This window comes from Loxodonta africana, chromosome 10 (genome assembly GCF_030014295.1).
Source record: "Loxodonta africana isolate mLoxAfr1 chromosome 10, mLoxAfr1.hap2, whole genome shotgun sequence".
Lineage (NCBI taxonomy): Eukaryota > Metazoa > Chordata > Mammalia > Proboscidea > Elephantidae > Loxodonta > Loxodonta africana.
The window spans coordinates 109,801,852-109,821,587 of record NC_087351.1 but is presented as its reverse complement, the minus strand read 5'-3'; the positions used below and the strand labels follow the sequence as shown (position 1 = coordinate 109,821,587).

At 46.2% G+C, this 19,736-nt stretch overlaps 1 protein-coding gene across 7 annotated transcripts in view; it reads left to right on the top strand.

Moving 5' to 3' along the window:
- TRAF3 (TNF receptor associated factor 3) overlaps positions 1-19,736 on the top strand; it is a 130,858-nt gene that overhangs the window by 84,594 nt on the left and 26,528 nt on the right. For 6 of the 7 annotated variants that reach the window (XM_064292936.1, XM_064292940.1, XM_064292938.1 and 3 more), the window contains 4 exons: positions 11,418-11,679; positions 13,524-13,575; positions 16,016-16,120; positions 17,804-17,971. In XM_064292936.1, coding sequence (XP_064149006.1) covers positions 11,435-11,679; positions 13,524-13,575; positions 16,016-16,120; positions 17,804-17,971 — 570 coding nt within the window. In that variant the 5' untranslated portion in view covers positions 11,418-11,434. Of the gene's footprint in view, positions 1-3,144; positions 3,290-11,417; positions 11,680-13,523; positions 13,576-16,015; positions 16,121-17,803; positions 17,972-19,736 lie in introns of all 7 variants that reach the window. The other variant, XM_064292939.1, reaches the window with a different exon arrangement.

The following is a 19,736-nucleotide window of genomic DNA, read 5'->3' as shown; positions in this document are numbered from 1 at the left end:
GCTGTTGTTACAAATTACATCTTTATATATTGTGTGCCCATGTACTTAGACTTACAATTATTGTTTTATACAGTTGTCTTTTAGACCAGATATGAAAAAAGAGGAGTTACAAACAGAAGTACATTAATACTGAGTTTTATATTTATCTGTGTAAATATCATTACTGGTATTATTTCTTCACATGGATTGGAGATACTATCTAGTGTTCTTTCATTTCAACCTGAAGGACTCCTTTTAATATTTCTTGTAGGACAGGCCTCTGTATAGCTTATCTAGCAGTGGACTCTCTCAGTTTTGTGTACCTGGGAATGTCTTAATTTCTCCTTCATTTTTGAAAGATATTGTTGCCAAATATAGAATTCTTGGCTAACAGTTTTTTTCTTTCATAACTCTGAATATGTCATCCTGCTATCTCATGGCCTCCATGGTTTCTACTGAGAAATCAACTGTTAATCTTATTGAAAATTTCTTGTATGCAATGAGTCACTTCTTTCTTGCTGCTTTCATGAGGCTCTTTGTCTTTGTTCTTCAGCACTTTGAGTATACTCTGTCTGAGTGTGGATCTCTTTAAATTTACCCTACTTGGAGTTTGTTGAGCTTCTTGGATATGTAGATTTGTGTCTTTTATCATGTATGGGAAGTTTTGATCATTATTTCTTCAAATATTCTGTCTGCCTCTTTCTTCTTCTCTTCTCCTTCTGAGACCCCCATTAAGCATGTGTTGTTAGACTGTATTCATTTTTAGGCTCTTAGGCTCTGTTCATTTTTCTTCCTTCTTTTTTTCTTTCTGTTCATCCAACTAGATAGTCTCAATTGACCTATCCTCACATTCACTGCTCAAAACAGCTATTGCACCCCTCTAGTGAATTTTTCATTTCAGGTATTATACTTTTCAACTCCAGAATTTCTATTTGGTTCCTTTGTATAATTTCTATTTTTGGTATTCTGTATTTGGTGAGACATTGTTCTTGTGGTTTCCTTTAGTTCTTTGGCCATAGTTTCCTTTAGCTCTTTGGACATGTATAAAATAGCTTATTTAAAGTCTTTGTCTAGTAAGTTCCATGTCTGGATTTCCTTGGGGACCATTTCTATTAATTTCTTTTGTCCCTATGTATAGGCCATACTTTCTTATTTCTTTTCATACCTTGTAACTTCTTGTTGAAAATGAGCCCTTTGGATGTTATAATGTGGCATCTCTGAAAATCAGACTACTTCCTCCTAGGATTTGTTGTTGCTTCTTATTGTAGTTGCTGTTGTTTGTTTAGTGACTTTTTTAAACAAATCTTGTAGAGTCTGTATTCTTTGTTGCGTGTGGCCACTGAAGTCTCTGTTTCATTAGCTAAGTGATTCAACAGAGATTTCCTTAAATGACTAGAACCAAAAAAAATCCCTTAGCCAGCTTTTACAGATGGGTTCTGTATGTGTGTGTTGTTGTCATCAACACTGAGCAAGAAGTTTACAACTCTACCTTAGCCTTCATTTCCTGCTCACACAGAGCCCGAAGGTCAGCTAGAGGAGAGAGCTTCGGGCCTCATCAGGTCTTTCCTGGACATTGTCACAGCCCTGGCCAGGGAAACCCTGGTGGCGTAGTGGTTAAGTGTTACAGCTGCTAACCAAAGGGTCGGCAGTTCAAATCCGCCAGGCGCTCCTTGGAAACTCTATGGGGCAGTTCGACTCTGTCCTGTAGGGTCGCTATGAGTCAGAATCGACTCGACGGCACTGGGTTTGGTTTTTTGGTTTGGCCACGCATGTGGTCCTCTAGATTCCCAGAAATAGGTTGCAGCCAGCTTTTTAAAGCCCTCATTCCCCCAAAGCATCTTATTCCCAGCCTTTTCTCTGAAGTTTTTAATTAGCCTGTTTTTTTGCCACAACAGTTATCCATTGCCTCAGGCACCAGTAACTAATATATTTGCCTGTAAATGTTTGCTACAGACACCTTACATAGCTGCTTGGGAAAGTTCTCATTTGGGGGAGATAAAGGCAAGCCCTTTGAGCCCTTCTTCCGTAGAGTCTGTAGACCAGTCAAAACAAACAACCACAATTCTTTACAAATGAGGTTTTTGTGCTTGTACTGAGAATGTGGCTTGTTATCTTCAAGGCCACTGTCTCTTGGGAGCTGGGGATGGGACCAGGGTAAGTGAGACTGCCATAGAGCTTGCTGTTCTTACCAGATTCAGCCAGATTTTCTAATTAGGTGCTCCTCTGGTTGCTGCAAGCTCTGGGTTCGTTTCCAGAGTGCCTAAAAAGTTAATTCTCACAGTTATTTCATTGCTTTTATGTAGGGATGGACTTTTGGAGTTCTTTACTCAGCCATTTCATTGGCGTCACTAAACCTGAGAGTGTTCGCATGTCCTCTGGTCCTGGTACCTACCAGGGTAGCAGCTCCTGCTTTCCTCAGAGCAGGCGGAGGCCTATGCTGGCACCTCATTGATGCAGAGGGACACGAGCCCTCCTGCTGGGCTCTGCTCAGGGCTTGTATCATTTCTTTCTTGAGGCAGCTGTTACTCAGAAAGGATATTTTTCTTGAACAGTGTTATTAGTCTGTTTGAAACAGTTGGTGGCTCATCTGCTAGTCTTATTTGAGCAGAATATCATTCTTTTTAAAAATGATGCTGTGATAGAATTAAAATTGTTTTCTATTGTGGCTTCAGATATATTGGGTTGGGTCTTTTTCATCAGCATCACGCACAAGCTAAACTGAACATTTTTTTAAAAGGCCAAGATAAAGATAAATGCCACCACGTTAAAATTAATGATTTATCTTTATTAAAAGACACCACAGATAAAGTCAGGCCACAAATTTGGAATAGACATTTACAATATATATAACTATCAAAGGATTGTTGTTGGGTTCCATCAAGTTGATATTGACTCATAGCAACCCTATGTGCCAGAGTAGAACTGCCCTGTACGGTTTTCTTGGTTGTAATCTTTTTTTTTTTTTTTTTCAAATAATTTTTATTGTGCTTTAATTGAAAGTTTACAAATCAAGTCAGTCTCTCACACAAAAACCCGTATACACCTTTCTACACACTCCCAAATACTCTCCCCCTAATGAGACAGTCTGCTCTCTCCCTCCACTCTCTCTTTTCACATCCTTTTCGCCAGCTTCTAACCCCCTGCACACTCTCATCTCCCCTCCAGGCAGGAGATGCCAACACAGTCTCAAGTGTCCACCTGATCCAAGAAGCTCACTCCTCACCAGCATCCCGCTCCAACCCATTGTCCAGTCCAGTCGACGTCTGAAGTGTTGGCTTCGGGAATGGTTCCTGTCCTGGGCCAACAGAAGGTCTGGGGGCCATGACCACTGGGGTCCTTCCAGTCTCAGTCAGACCATTAAGTCTGGTCTTATGAGAATTTGGGGTCTACATCCCACTGCTCTCCTGTTCCCTCAGGGGTTCTCTGTTGTGTTCCCTGTCAGGGCAGTCTTTGGTTGTAGCCAGGCACCATCTAGTTCTTCTGGTCTCAGGATGATGTAGTTGCTGGTTCACGTGGCCCTTTCTGTCTCTTGGGCTTGTAATCACCTTGTGTCCTTGATGTTCTTCATTCTCCTTTGCTCCAGGTGGGTTAAGACCAATTGATGCATCTTAGATGGCTAGCGTTTAAGACCCCAGACGCCACTCTTCAAAGTGGGATGCAGAATGTGTTTTCTTAATAGATTTTATTATGCCGATTGACTTAGATGTCCCCTGAAACCATGGTCCCCAGACTCCTGCCCCTGCTACGCTGGCCTTCAAAGCATTCAGTTTATTCAGGAAACTTCTTTGCTTTTGGTTTAGTCCAATTGTGCTGACCTCCCCTGTATTGTGTTGGTCGTAATCTTGATGGGAGCAGATTGCCAGGTCTTTCTCTCATGGAGGTGCTAGGCGGGTTTGAACCACCAACCTTTTGGTTTGCAGCTGAGTGCTTAACCATTGCATCACCAGGGTTCCTAATCAACGGATTAGTAGTCAGAATGTATGACGAATTCCCACAAGTCAATAAGTAAAAGACAAATAACTCAATGCAAAACAGCAAGAGGACACAATCAGGCATTTCACAGAAGGTAAAACACAAGTGGCTCATGAACACAGGAAAAGATGTCCAACTTTTAAATTATCAGGGTAATGTTAAAAAAAAAATGTGCCTGCTAGATTGTCATAAATTAATATGTGTGAGGATATCAAGTGTTGGTGAGTGAGGGTATGGATTAATAGAAACAAGCTGCTGGCGGGTGCATGCTTTGCTGCCTTTCTTTGGAGAGCAGCTTGGCACTAGTTTGTGACGCAGAGCGTTCATACAACCTGCACACCACACTTTCTCTTCATCTCTGGTTGTAGAGTTTAGGGCAGGGGCTGGCAAACTCTGCCGTAAAGGGCAAGATTGTAGGCTTTGCTGACCACATACAACCTCTGTCGAATATTTTTCTTTGTTTTGTTTGTTTTTCTAGCCCTCTTAAAACCTAAAAAGCATTCTTAGCTCAAGGGCCTTACAAAAACAAGCCATTGACTAGACTTGCCTCCCAGGCCATAGTTTGCTGATCCCTGATCCTAGTATATATACCCTAGAGAAAGTTTTGTAGGAGCGCCCCAGAAGACATGTGCCAGCAGTTCAGAGCAGCAGCAAAAAGGAATGAGTTACATCCACACACGACAGACATGGATGAAAATGTAAAACACTCAGTGTAGAAGAAGAAAAAGGACAACATACAGGGTATGACGTCATTTTTATGAAGTTCAAAAACAAGCAAAAGTGTATTGTGTACAAAGAAAAATATGTCTGATAGCATGAGAATTATAAAGACCAAGTTGATGCTGACGGTTCCTTTTGGGCAGAGGCAGGAGGTGGGGAGGGAAGGAACACACAGGTAGATGTTGACTATTCAGTGAGTTCTGGGGTTCATTTTGCTGTGCTTCATAACTTGCTTATAGATTGCACATGACATTTTGTGTGTATCAGATATCTCATAATACGTTTTTGAACAGCAAGAAAGGACACCAGCCAGGGAGGTCTTAGAACTTACCTGCCTGTCCTCCCCGAAGCAGTGCTTTCTGTGCCAGAGCTTAGCTGAGTTGACCACGTGGGCAGGAGGGAGGCTGCTGTGTGGTGTGGAGAGTCCCCAGAAGTAAAGCCTCCTTTATCCCATATCGTTTGTAAGGTCACTAAGTGCATACCGTCCTTTGCTGTTGAATGGCCTTGGCGCCCTTGTCAGAAATCAGCTGAGCGTGAGTGGGAGGGTTTATTTCTGGACTCTCAACTCTATTCCATTGATTTGTGTATCTGTTGTGATGCCAGTGCCACACTGTCCTGATTATTTAGCTTTGTAATAAGTTTTGAAAGTAGGAAATCTGAGTCCTCCAACTTCATTCTTTTTAAAGATTGTCTTGTCCTTTCTGGGTCCCTTGCATTTCCATGTGAATTTTAGGATCAGTTTTTTTTTTTAATTGTTGGAAATATACAAATCAAAACATACACCAGTTCAATCATTTCTGCATGTACAATTCAGTGATGGTGACTACATTCTTCAACTTGTGCAGCCGTCCTCATCCTCCTTTTCTGAATTGTTCCTCCTCGCAATTGATGGAAACTCACTGCCCCCTAAGCTTCGTATTTGACCTTTTAAATTGCTGTTGTCAATTTGAGGATCAGCTTATTAATTTGTCCAAAAACCAGGGATTTTGATAGGCATTGCACTGAGTCTGTAGATCAGTTTGGGGAGTATTGCTGGCTTATTAATGTTAAGTCTTCTGATCCATGAACATGGGACATCTTTCTATTTATTTAGCTCTTTAATTTCTTTCAACAATGCTTTGTTGTTTTCAGTATACAAGTCTTGCACTTCTTTTGTTAAATTTATTCCTAGATAGTCTTTTTTTGCTGATGTTGGCATTGTTGTCTTAATTTCATTTTCAGATTTTTCATTAGTAGTGTATAGAAATGCAATTGATTCTTAGAAATTGATCTTATATCCTGCAACCTTGCTGAACACATTTATTAGTTCAGCTAGCCTCTAGGCAGTTCCTTAGGATCTGAAATACAGTTTTACTTCTTCCTTTTTTTTTCTAGTCTGAATGCCTTTTATTTCTTTTTCTTGCCTAATTGCCAATAAGGGACTTTTTGAACAAAGGCGTTGAGCCATCAGATGAGCACACAGCCCTGTCCTTGTCAGACTTGCTGCCGCTGTTCAGCAGGAGGATAATTTTCCACGCTTACAGTGCTGCAGGGCATTCAGGGGAGCACGTGTATCTTCTCACTGATACCTGATAATGCTGTGAGAATTAGAGGTAGCACCTGCTTTTCAAATGAATTAAAAAGAAAAAAATAAAAGCACAGCTTGCAGAAGATAAAGGCTGTGCCCAAGGGTTCCAGTCAGGTCTGCTGGGCTGGCTTTCACACCCACACCAACAGATGCCCTGCCTTTGGCACCTCTCAGCCTGTCTGCATCGCATCTGTGATGACATCAGCTCTCCCCACCCCCCGAGACTTTGGTCCCCAGTTCCCCTGCGTCACCACCTGGCAGTGCTGTGTCTGCCACCCTTCCTTGTCTTCCTCGACGGAATTGGAATCACGCCCAAGTCCACCTCAGGAAGCCCCTGGGTCTCCCAAAAACAGAGGTGCTGTCTTCCTCTTCATGAGACCCACAGCCATTTGCAGCTCTAATAAAAAGCTCTAGGATGGTGCTTTTCACATTCTGCTGCTTGTTGTAGCTATTACCCTGGACAGTTTCTTGTTCTCCCCAGCATCCCGACTCCCTCAAAGACGCTTCAAGGCAGGGGCTGCCTCCATCATCCCTGTGTCCCCTGGAGTGCTGGTGCTGAGCCTCGTGCATCACAGTTGTCCAGTACATTTGTGGAAATAAAGTGCAGTTCAACCATGCTTTGCAGAATCCCCACTCAGAAGGAGTCTCGCATGTACGTGGTGCAGAGGGCCTGGTGGGTGGCACCACTTGAGCCTTCATGGCTGAGCCCTGCAGACAGGCTCCATTAGGACGGTGTCCACAGAGCAGGCACCCCGCGATGCTCGCTGAACAGGGGAAACCACGGCGGGCCAAAAGTGCTCTCCAGAAAACACCATTAGGCCAAAAAAAAAAGGTGGAAGCATCGGTCAAGAAATCAGATGACATATTGCATTGGGCAAATCTGCTGCAAAAGACCTCTTTAAAGTGTTAAAAAGCAAAGATGTCACCTTGAAGACTAAGGTGAGCCTGACCCAAGCCACGGTGTTTTCAATTGCCTCATATCATGCAAAAACTGGACAGTGAGTAAAGAAGACCAAAGAAGAATTGACTCCTTTGAAGTGTGGTGTTGGTGAAGAATATAGAATATACCATGGACTGCCAGAAGAATGATCAAATCTGTCTTGGAGGAAGTATGGCCAGAATGTTCCTTAGAAGCAAGGATTGTGAGACTGCGTCTCATATACTTCGGACGTGGTATAAGGAGGGACTAGCCCCTTGAGAAGGACATCGTGCTTGGTAGAGTAGAGGGTCAGCAAAAAAGAGGAAGAAGCCTCTCAATGAGATGGATTGACACAGTGGTTGCAACAGTGGGCTCAAGCATAAGGCGAGGACGGTGCAGGCCTGGGCAGTGTTTCATGTGGTTGTACATAGGGTCACTATGAGTTGGAACTGCCTCAGCGGCACCTAACAACAACAACATCATGTTTGAGTGACGTGGGCTTCTCTCCTATAAAATAAGGTTTGTCTGGTAGTTTGATAGGCATTGGAGGAAACACACTGATGGGCGTAACCTTTTGAGGAGGCAGTTTGGCAGCATTGATAATCTTTTTTTTTTCTTTTTCTTTCAATTTTATTTATTTTGTTGTTGTTATTTTATTGTACTCCTCATATATCTGTCCATAGCACCAGGTACCATGTGATTTCAGTTTTAGAACCGTACATTTTGAAGAATGTAAATATCACAACTTAACCAAACCTACACCAGGCCATTCTGAACAGTTACTTTCTAATGCCCTTGTTTAGATAGTTTTTTAAATTGAGCTGTAATTCTCATACCATAAAATTCACCCTTTAAAGTGTACAGTTCAGTGGTTTTCAGGATGTTCACAAAGTTGTTCAGCCATCACTGTTATCTAATTCCAGAATATTTTTGTCACCCCCAGGCCCACCTGCACCCCCACAGCTGGCAGCTGCTACTTTCTGCCTGCGTGAATTTGCCTGTTCTGGACATTTCACATTTAGATCATTTTCTTACACTTCTTTCCTCCTCATTGTGAGTGTTAGGTGGTGATGGTCTGGCGTTCATGGTCTTCTACCTCAGCACCCAGGGCCCTTTTCCCTCCTTCCCTGAGGGACCATTATCTTGTGAGCTCAGCCCAGGAACAGCAGTGCGTGGGCCAAGAACGGGCGCACTGAATGGGCTCTGAGCCCCGGTGTCCCATTCGCACAGATGCCACATGAGTGTCCAGCATCACGGGGTCAGCCCCAGGAGACCTGTCAGCTGTAGATTCTACTGCGCTGTTGGGACAGGGCTGCCACAGCCCTGCTTTGTCACCTTTGGCCTGCTTGTTTCTCTTCAGTATTCGGTAAAAACAAGTGGTGCAAAACAGCACTCTTTGCCGCTTATTTAGAGTAGGACATGTTACAGGTTCATCAACATCCATTCTTTATCGTGAGCTTGATCCTAGGTTAGTTCTCCCTTGTATTTGAAATAGGAATTCACCTCCCAGGAACAAGTGTTCCTCATCAGAAAACTATTGAGCACCACAGCTACCCAAGCACTATAGGATAAAATCATAAACTGAAGTTGTAAGTAGTCCATAATCTAAGCAGGGTGTGAAACTATAGGGTCAGGTCTAAAGAGCTGACATGTTCCCTGCTCCTGGAGTCAGCTCATCCTAGAAATACCGTGTGGTCTCAGTATCTCGGACCTCTGTTGCCATCTGTTTGTTTATCAACAAGCGTTTGTTGAGCACCTTCTTTTCCATCAGGCACCATTCTAGGGGCCTGGGGTTTGTCAGTCAAAGAAACAGAACTGGCACCTCAGGGCTTACCTCCCTCCCAAGGAGAGAGACAGTAAGTGCCTGTACAGGAGCAGGCCAGACGTGCTGTTGGAAAGAGCAGGGCAGGGCAGGGGGCAGGGAAAGTGGGGTAGGCCCAGCGGGCCTCCGTGAGAAGGGGGAGAGTCCAGCATGGGGGTCTGGGGAGTGCCTTCCAGAGGGGGGCAGCCATTGCAGAGGACAGCAGGAGGGGGCACAAGTCACCAGAGGCAGGTGGCTGGTGGGCCCTTTTCTCTGACACGAGGCCCCCCACCCAGTGCCTTTCCTGCCTAGCTAGCTGTTGGAGAGTATACGTAGCATCTTAATGAACATGATTCTGGTGGACAGGTTTGCAAGCAAAGGGTCATTGGCCTTTTGAGGTCATTTTGAAAACAGTTCGTGAATAGGTGAGTTTCAACAAGGCCCCCACTTTGGCGCAGTAACATTGTGTTTTATTAAAGCTCTCCCACGCACAGTGGAATACCGGCTCATTAATCTGTCGCCTGTCGCCCTATGTGAAACGTTGCTTCTTTCAGCCTCCTACAGAGAGAGGCAGGAAGAGGCAGTGCAGGGACAAGGATGGGAGGGAGTGGCTGGACACGCAGTCCCGAGGCCTGCCGTGCCTCCAGCCCTGGAGCGCTCACAGCTGAGCCTCACTGAGGAGGGCCAGGTGGATGCCCAGGACTCGTGAGCAGAGAGACCTTGGCCCTTAATTTTGGAAGTAGCAAAGATAGATGGATTGGTTCAGACCATAGTTTTGGAGGGACTCAGTGAGTTGAAAGAAAATCATTTGGCAGTTCAACAAGTGCGTTACCATTTCACATGAGAGAGAAGGCGGTGAGAACGAAGCAGGTGGTCAGAGTCCACATGAAAAAGTCCTGGCTGCAGCCCGTGGAGCCTGTGCCAGGCACCTGGGCAGCAGCTCTGCCCTGAGGCTACCGTGCCCCGACCCACCTTCACCACCCCTACAGTGCCCCTCCTTGCTGACCCAGGCATGTGTGCGCAGGGGCAGGGCCAGCTGGGGCTGATGACAGGACAGGGGGTGCAGCTGAGCCCCCGAGACTGTGCTGAGGCTGCCAGGCAGAGGGCTTGAGCAAGGGTGGGAGGAGCTGGGTGGAGGAGCAGCGTCCGGTGCCCGAGTGGATCATGGCACTGTCCAGCATTCAGAATGTGTTCTTTTGAGACTGTGCTGAGGCTGCCAGGCAGAGGGCTTGAGCAAGGGTGGGAGGAGCTGGGTGGAGGAGCAGCGTCCGGTGCCCGAGTGGATCATGGCATTGTCCAGCATTCAGAATGTGTTCTTTTATTCTAAAACTGCATGCCAGTTGTAGAAAATCCAGAAAAGAAAAGTATAACAGAAAAGAGAAACCACCCTTTATCCCACCATCTGAAGGTGTTTAATTTATGCTTCAGATAAATGTTAATAAATATTTAGGATCATTCATCAGCTTATTGATGCATATGTATTCACGCATTTTGTAATTTTTATTAAAGCTAATGCTTCTGGTGAACATTATTCCTCTCCTTTATGTCGTTGTCTGTTTTCATTTGCTGGGTCTCGGGGTCTCGGCTGGCAGGGTCGCTCAGGCTAGGGTCCTTGTGGACTCATTCTCAGAGCTGCAGACTCTGTCAGCGAAGAGGACTAGCAGAGGGCAGCAGCCACCCACTGAAACTAACTTGTAGCCGCCTGCGTGAGGAGAGCCGGCATGGTGGGACAGGAGACCCCGTCCACTCCCGCTCTGCTCTCTGCCAGCCTTGAGTCCCAGGCAGTCTCTGGTCAGTGACCCCTGAGCCTCTGCCGCCTCATGGTACAGTGGAGGCCAGCTCCTGGTGTGTGCCCATCTGAGTATCGTCAGGAGAGGGTTCGAAAGCACCTGTGAGTCCGTGAGGCTCTTTTCCGAAGCCCTGTGCTTAGGTTAATGATATGAGGGTGACGAGGCCAGGGAGGGTGGGCGCAGCCATGCCATCTCCAGATCCGAGGAGCCCTGGGTGAACCGCGTGGTACCCGGAACCACATCTGGCGCAGTAGTCCTGTTTTCGGAACAAGAGGCCTCACAGGATGGCCGCTGCGTGTGCTGCTGCGCCCTGAGTCCCGAGATGAGGCTAACGGGGAAGTGCAGCTGGCTGAGGACAGCCGTTGCTTCAGCCAGCATCGGGGAAGTGATGCGTGGACCTTGAAGTGATGGCAGCAGAGTAACCCCGCAATCTAGGGAATCTTGAAAATACAGTTCAAAACGGACATTTTAGAAGGTTTTTTAAATAGTCAAGTTAGCAGTCATGTTTCCAGAAAGAGAAAAGGGTAGAGCGTATCTGAGCACGTCTTGCTCCCATGATGTGTTAAAGCCGGGAGGGAGGCTTGCGTGTGATGTGTCACCTGAAGAAAGCTTTTCTCTCAGGCGAATGACGTGGTGGGGCTTACTCACTTGTTGTGTTTCCTCCTGCAGAAGTTCTCTTTCCCAAAATGGAGCCCAGTAAAAAGATGGACCCCCCAGGCTCCCTGCAGACCAACCCCCCGCTGAAGCCGACTTCTGACCGCAGTGCTGGGGCAGCCGGGTTTGTCCCCGAGCAAGGGGGCTACAAGGAGAAGTTTGTGAAGACCGTGGAGGACAAGTACAAGTGCGAAAAGTGCCGCCTTGTCCTGTGCAACCCGAGGCAGACGGAGTGTGGACACCGGTTCTGTGAGACCTGCATGGCTGCCCTGCTGAGGTGGGCCCCCAGCGGCCGCGCCCGCCATCCCTGTCTCCCTTGCCCACCTCTTTGCTCACTTATTTCTCTAAAAAAAAACCTAAAGATTGAAAGCTTTGAAGTGTGAATAAAATATTCAGAGCTCAACTTGTGAACTCTTTAGGAGAACTCAGTAGAAGCCCATGTGTAAGTTTACAGGGGGCTCTGTGGGCCCTGTGAGGAGGAGCTGGGCAAAGGGGAGGAAGAGGAAGGAGGCGGGGAGGGCTGAGGGTGCTCCTTGTCTGGCTCCCAGGCCCTCCTTTGCTCGCCACTTCCTCCTCTGCCTCTGTCCCTCAGGTGTCAGGGACCCCACTCAGCTGCTGCTCAGTCCCTTGGGCTAAGGATGTAAAAGATTTATAATGATTTCTTTTTGAATTGGTACAAGTTTCATACTACCAACCAGCCAGTTGCTGGGGCGTCTGCTTTGACACACGGCATAGCGCAGAACCGCTCTCCACAGGGTTTCAGTGGCTTATTTTTCAGAAGTAGATCCCCATGCCTTTCTTCCAGGGTGGCTGTGAGTGGACTCGAACTTCCAACCTTTCAGGTAGCACCTGAGCAGATTAACCATTTTCACAACCCAGGCAGTCAGCTTCATACTAAAAAACCAAAACCAGACCTTGTGGCCTCAAGTCGATTCCAGTTCACAGCAACCCTATAGAACAGAGTAGAGCTGCCCCACGGGGTTTCCAGGGAGCAGCTGGTGGATTCAGTCTGCCGACCTTTTGGTTAGCAGCTGAGCTCTTAACCACTACGCCACCAATGCTCTCGGCTCTATACTCAGAACCCATTGCCATCAAGTCAATACCAACTCCTATCGATCCTATAGGACCAAGTAGAACTGGCCCATATGGTTTCCATGAAGCCGCCTGGTGGATTCAGACTGCCAACCTTTTGGTTAGCATCCTGGGCTCTTAACCACTATGCCACCAAGGTTTCCAGTTCCATACTAGTAGAGTCTAAATAAATGAGGTTTTATTTTAAAATAATTTCCTACCCCATGAGCCGTTGACACCCCTGCGTGGCTTCCAGGTCTTATGGAGCTGGCCCCACTCTGCTCACAGCCACACATACACACATGCTGCCCTCTGCTGCTTATGACCGGGCTGCCCATGCCCCACTTGGCCTCTTGGCGCTTATAGGCTGGACCATGGAGGTAGCAAGAGCTCACATCTCGTTTTTATTTCTAACCTATAGGAGGTGGATTCCAGGCACAGGGTGGGATGGGATGAGAACCAAGTCCAGACAGGCAGCTTGCGGGGAGAGGCAGTTGTGCCCTGACTCTGGGGACAGGAGTGATACAGGAGACGAGTGCTTTCTTTAAACAGGGTCAGTTTAAAATTCTCATATTGTTTATAGTCTGCGGAATTGCGTTAGTGTTTAAATATGCAGTGAAGAAAATAGCTTGTGGGTAAAGTATTGGCTATTTTTAAAAAGCGAGATCACTCAGGACTCTCCCAGTGATGGACGAGTGCTGGCACTTAGGGCCCATCCGCAGATAGCTCGTTTTGGTTTCTGAAATAAAATTTCACTTTTCTTTTAATTGAAGGGGCTTTCCAAGTGAGACTGAACTAAACTGTACTGATTACAAACTTCCTTTTGAAAAGTTACCTTTTTTGTTGTTTGTTATTGTTAATTCGGCCCTTTTCTCCTGGGGCTTCATGTTTAAACCAAATTCACTGTGGCCTGTTGAAGCTCTGGCTGCTGCTATAAGCTTCACATAGTGAATTTGACCATGAACTTAAGCTAAATAGTTTGATGTATCTGCTGAGTTCAAATGAGAGATGGGCTCATGCTCTAACAGGTTCATTGTGTTTTTCCCTCAGCTCCGCTAGTCCGAAGTGTACTGCGTGTCAAGAAAGCATCGTTAAAGATAAGGTACTCTGATATTTAAGAAATTACTCTGTTGTGTTTTAAGCTGGGTAATGGTCACACAGTCTGTGTTCTGTGCCCTGGCACTCTGACCCTTCGAGCCTGTGTCCTCAGCTGTAATGATAACACCACCTCGTAGACCTGCAGGCGGCTGTGGGAGGGCGGAGGAGTCTGGGTCACAGGAGTGCTGGGTTCACGCCTGGCCCTGGCAGTGCCCGTTGCCAGAGCCACTGCTGTCACCTGGGTCTTTATCCCAGATCGCTTGTATTTGAATATTATACTAAGTTCTGCTGTCAAACGTGCTAATCTGAGGTATTTATTTGAATTTGCTCTTTCCCTGCCCCCCATGCATATCTCAAAATCATTAGACGTGAGATTTCAGCATTTTTCGTGCACGTGTGCATGCACACAGCACAGGTCCATACACACAACATGGGTATGCACACACATGCACACGTCCATGCACACACACATATAGACACACATGTAGTGTGCCCGTGTAAATATACACACATGCACACGTACACAGGTACATCACACGTGTATATCCACACGCATGCACACATGTACTGGCTGAAGCTCCTGGGTGTGACTGCAGACTGTCAGAGCAGGAGGGACCTTTCTAGCTTGCCCGCCCAGCGTCCCACCTGGGGCCCTAACCTCTGACAGGTGGTCATCCAGTGCTGCCAAACCCTGCCAGGCACACACTGAGTTTGAAACGACTCATTCTTAAAGTACTTAAAATGTCAATAAAGACGAGTGCTTCTGATATTTTGATTCATGACCGTAACAGATCTTTAAATGTAGGTCATTACACTTTGCAATCAAATCCTTGCTCTTGGCTTTTTCCTGCGTAAAGCACTTTGCAGACTGGCTTTGTCCGTCAGGACAGACCAGGTGGGCGTAACCAGGTGAGGGCATCTGATCTGACAGCTTAGGTTGGAACCGGTCAACTGTCCACGAACCTTTCCTTCTTTAGCATTTACCTGCAGATAAAGGTGTCAGTTACTCACAGAGAGGGAATTGTTCTGAAGGAAACAAGTCACTCACTTCTACTTAGTAGCATCTCAGCTTGTATGATCAAGAGAGAGCTGAAGCCATAGACTGAGATGCTTTTGTTTAGTATCCGTATTTTGTCACTCAGAAGTACTGTCCCCCTTCTTCAATGGCACTGACAGCTGAAGAGTGTTTCCTAGTTTTGTTGAGGAATTGTAATGAGATTGGCAGAAGCATGGATCCTTATGGGAAAGTATGGCTGTACCACTCCCAGGCCACCAAGTGGAGCAGGCTGCATGGGGGCCTAGGCTCCTCACCTATTAAAACAGAGCCAATATTCCAAGGTCCTTTTCAGTTCCAAGATGCTATACTTTTATTATTCTGGTGTTCTTATCCAATGTTTTTTATCCATAAGGTTAAATGCAAATAACTTAAAGAACATGATGGCATGAAAAGGAAGCACGTTTCTTACTGGTTAAAAATACCTGTTTTGTTGACTCTGGTACCTTAAATAATGACTCTTTTTAAAAAGTCATGTTTGTGAAGGATTAGATTCAACTCCAAATTAGTTTATCCTTAACTCTTAGCAGCCGTCGGTTCTATTTCTTTGCCTGTGGGGTTGAAATCCCTGTCTGGTACCATCCCTGTCCATTTCTCCTTTTGTCATAAAGTGTTAACAGGTGGGAGTTTCTTAGAAATGCCTGAGGACTAAGAGGTGTTGTTAGAAAGAGTAAGAGTAATTTCCTAGTACAAGTAGCAAATATGTTTTCTAAGGGAAAAATAAAATCAAATGAAGGCAAGAAAATTTTCTTTTTTAAAGTTGAACATTTTTATTATCAGATTAACCCCAGAGTTTTGTTTTTTCTTTTAATGGAACCCTGCCACCTTTTTTGGCAAAAAAAAGAGCAATAAGCAATATCACCTTAGCAGAGTGATTTAAAATAAATATTTTACAAACCACTCAAAAAAGGTCCTTTCCAGTAGCATCTGTGTTTCTCTGGCAAGCAGTCTATAAAGGACACTGGGTTACAGCAGGCTGTTTCCCATCCTTGGCAAGGAAGTGCACTCCCCGTGCGTCTGTGGCCCCCTTCACATGCTGGCATCTGTGGCCTGTGAACTCCACCCTCATGGACTCAGTGCTGCTCTGCCCTTGTCTTGAGATTATGCCAAAGGTAATCCAAAATGATCTTCAGTTATTCAGTGTAACTCATTTTCTTTTGGCTCATCTAATGAAAGGTGGTAGGTAAGGGTATATTCTCTAAATTGTACCTCTTACCTCATCCTTACCTTCATCCTCCTTGTAGCAATTAGGATGGTCCTCGGTGCTTCCTGAGGTCCACTTAAGAGCTGCTCTCCTGATTTTTTTAAAGTGGTTTTACCTTGTCCAAAGTGGCAGCATGTGGAGATTAAAAAATATTAATCCTCTAAAACAACTATCTTTCCATTTCAGGTGTTTAAGGACAATTGCTGCAAGAGAGAGATCCTAGCTCTTCAGATCTATTGTCGGAATGAAAGCCGGGGCTGTGCAGAACAGCTAACCCTGGGGCTTCTGCTGGTAGGTGCTGCTGTGGGTTTACGCTGTGAAACACGGGTCCCTGGGTCAGCCAACCAATGGGCATCTCATGTGGCATCTAAGACCACATGTACGCTAATCTTGCAAACCACCATATATGAAAGCAGTCAGAATTTCCTGGATATGAAATGGAACTTTTATGACATTATAATCTACCGTCATAAAGAACTGCCTCAATTCATGGGGGCTAAGAATCAGGATCAGCACAGAGCTGCTTCCTATGAGATGGAGGTCAGACATACCTCCACTCTCTAACTTCTTCACCATTTCTGACACCAGCCATTCCCCCCACAGCACTCTGTTTCTCTTCTGGTTTGATAATTAATTGCAGTGGCCCTGCAGAACTCACAAACTATACTTACAGTTAAGTGATTTATTAAGTAAGAGGCTACAACTGAGGATCAGAAGTACCTAGGTGAGGTCTAGAAGGCCACCTCGCGGTGAGAGCACATCCCTCCCTCCTTTAGTGCAGAGGAGTTTCCAATCAGGATAGCCCTCTTAGCTGTGCAAGCACACAGGCCTTCTTAGCCATGCACACCTCCCTGCCTTTGACCTCCCTGCTGTCAGCCCTTTCACTGCTAACTGGCAGCACATAGTTAATGTAGCAGCTTGCTCAGCTGCCCCTCTTATAATAGCAGTTTTCTGCCACTACCACCAGCTCTGCTGTAGGGCCCCTTCTGGGCCTCTCACCACCTTCAGCATTAAAACTCTTAACCCATTTTACAGTTCTTCTCAGAGGTTCCTCTTTTTTTCTTTTTCTATTTTTTCTGAAACACCTCTGTGTAGTTAGCCACTTATGTAACCAAACTCCTTGTCCATTTCAAGTCATGGCACTCCCAGCAGGACCACCAACTGACCAATCCCCTCAGTACACCACAAGTCACTCAATCCTGTAGGGTGGATTTTCAAGCCACTATTTGCATAGCAAATTGACCAGTCCTTGCAGGGTACATAAAATAGACCAATCACAGGGCAGACTACAGCCCAGGGCCAGACAAAAAGTATCAGACCATCAAGTTGTTTACAGCTTACCCAGGAAATGTTGGTCAACCCAGCGAATTCTCTGTAACAAACACTCTGGGATAAAAAACAACCTGGGAACCCCCTCCCCAAATTGCTTCTTCAAATAATAGGGCAAAGGTAACTCTTCAGAGCTTAGGGGAAAAAAATCTCCCAACCGTTTCTCCAAAGAACTGAGACAAAAGGCCACATACAGGAACTCATTTTACCGTAGACATCATTGGCAGACGTGTCACCTGGTTTTAAACACCCCGCCCTGTTTAGAATAGAAAGAAATCTGAATTGAGTTTTAATTTCCAAAGACTCATTAAAGCTTGTTCTTTCTTTTTTATCACAAAATTCTGCATAACTTAGATCTCTCGATTAGTATCATATTTTACCCTGGAAGGATATTTGGGTTGGAATAACACAAAACCCAGGAGAAAGAGTTGACTGACTTCTTCAAAAGCAGTAGAGTTTGAGTAATCACTAAATAGCACATGAGACTCTGTGCCCCTTAATGCATTTTGTCACTCGCAACTGTCGAAAACTCATACAGCGGCAGATTAGAAATACTTCTGCCGGATTTAATTGCCTAGAAGTTAGACTCTGGTATTTCAGGGTGAGATTTTGCCAAGTAGGAACTTCGAATTTTCTGTCTTACAGGTACATTTAAAAAATGATTGCCAATTTGAAGAACTTCCATGTGTCCGTGCTGACTGCAAAGAAAAAGTATTGAGAAAAGACCTCTGTGACCACGTGGAAAAGGCCTGTAAATACCGCGAGGCCACGTGCAATCACTGTAAAAGCCAGGTTCCAATGATCACCTTGCAGGTGCAGTATCCCCTGTCCACCTCTCCCCTGCCCCATTCAGATGTGAGTCCTCACAGAATATAGCTGTTGAAGCGACTATTCTAACAGGAACAAAGAGAGAAGACGGGAGTAAAGAGCAGTTTTCATCTGCTCATTTCAGAGTTAAGCTTTATTTGTTTTGACTGTTTTGATTTATGTGACTAACATTTCCATTGCCTTGACTGAATACCATTCGAAAGTGTCAAAGAAGTGAAGACTAACTACTCAAAAAATGTAGACTTCCAACTTGTCCCAGGAAATGGCCTGAAAATTCTGGTGGGCGCTTGGTCCGTTTCAGCTCTGTGACCACCATCGCCTTCAGCAAGATGGTTTCCCGACACTAGTGAAGTTGGAAACCCTGTTGGTGTAGTGGTTAAGAGCTATGGCTGCCAACCAAAAGGCCAGCAGTCAATCCACCAGCCACTCCTTAGAGACCCTATGGGGCAGTTCTGCTCTGACCTATAGGGTAGCTACGAGTTGGAATCAACTGGATGGCAATGGGCAGTGAAGCGCAGCTGTCTTTCGTGGAGATAGATGGGAATTTACAACGTTTTCAAAACCTGGATTATCTTGGTGCAGTTATCTTGTACCCACGTTAGAATCAGAGCACTTCTGTGCAAATTAAAGCGAAAGCGGGATGTTGGGAGTGAGGGACAAACACTGAAAACAATCAGCTGCACTGGTGCAAGGACACTCAGATATCTTCCCACTCATTGAGCAGCTATTTATGGAGTACCTATTGCGTGCCAGGCACTGTTCTAGGAGCCAGGCTTTGCAGTGATACTTGGCTGCTGGTGGGAGGGGTAATTAGCACTTTAGCATTTACCTGCTGCTAAAGAGCTCTGTGACACAGAGAGATGGAATTGTATTTAAGCTAAACAAATCACTCAGCTTGACTTCCTAGTAGAAGAAATGACAAATAAATTACAAATTATGTTTCAAACAAATATATAGTGTCAGGTGATGCTAAGTGCTATGCAGAAAAATGAATCTCCATTGGGGGGGTACAGGGGGGTGATTTGGGGCCTCTCTGAGGCCATCAGGATGGGTACGTGAGCATCTCCGGGAAGAGCGCTCTGAGCAGAGGGGCAGCACGTGAGCACGCCACTCTGAGAGGGACATGGCCCTGCGTGTGCGCTTCAGGAGCAGCCCCTGGGGCTCCATGCACTGAGCAGAGGGGCAACACATGAACATGTCACTCCGAGAGGGACATGGGCCTGCGTGTGTGCTTCAGGAGCAGCCCCCGGGGCTCCATGCACTGAGCAGAGGGGCAGCATGTGAGTGCGCTGCTCTGAGAGGGATGTGGTCCTGCGTGTGTGCTTCAGGAGCAGCCCTCGGGGCTCCATGTACTGAGCGGAGGGGCAGCATGTGAGTGCGCTGCTCTGAGAGGGACGTGGGCCTGTGTGTGTGCTTCAGGAGCAGCCCTCAGGGCTCCATGTACTGAGCGGAGGGGCAGCATGTGAACATGTCACTCTGAGAGGGACACGGGCCTGCGTCTGCGCTTCAGGAGCAGCCCCCAGGGCTCCATGCACTGAGCAGAGGGGCAGAACATGAGCGCGCCACGCTGAGAGGGACGTGGGCCTGCGTGTGTGCTTCAGGAGCAGCCCCCGGGGCTCTGTGCGCTGAGCAGAGGCGAGGTGCCCAGGATGGTGGAGGGTGGCCTGGGCAGGGGGTGAGGGCGCTTCACGGCTCTGAGCAAGGGGGTGCGTCACCCTGGCAGGGTGGTAGGTAGGGAGACTGGGGGAGG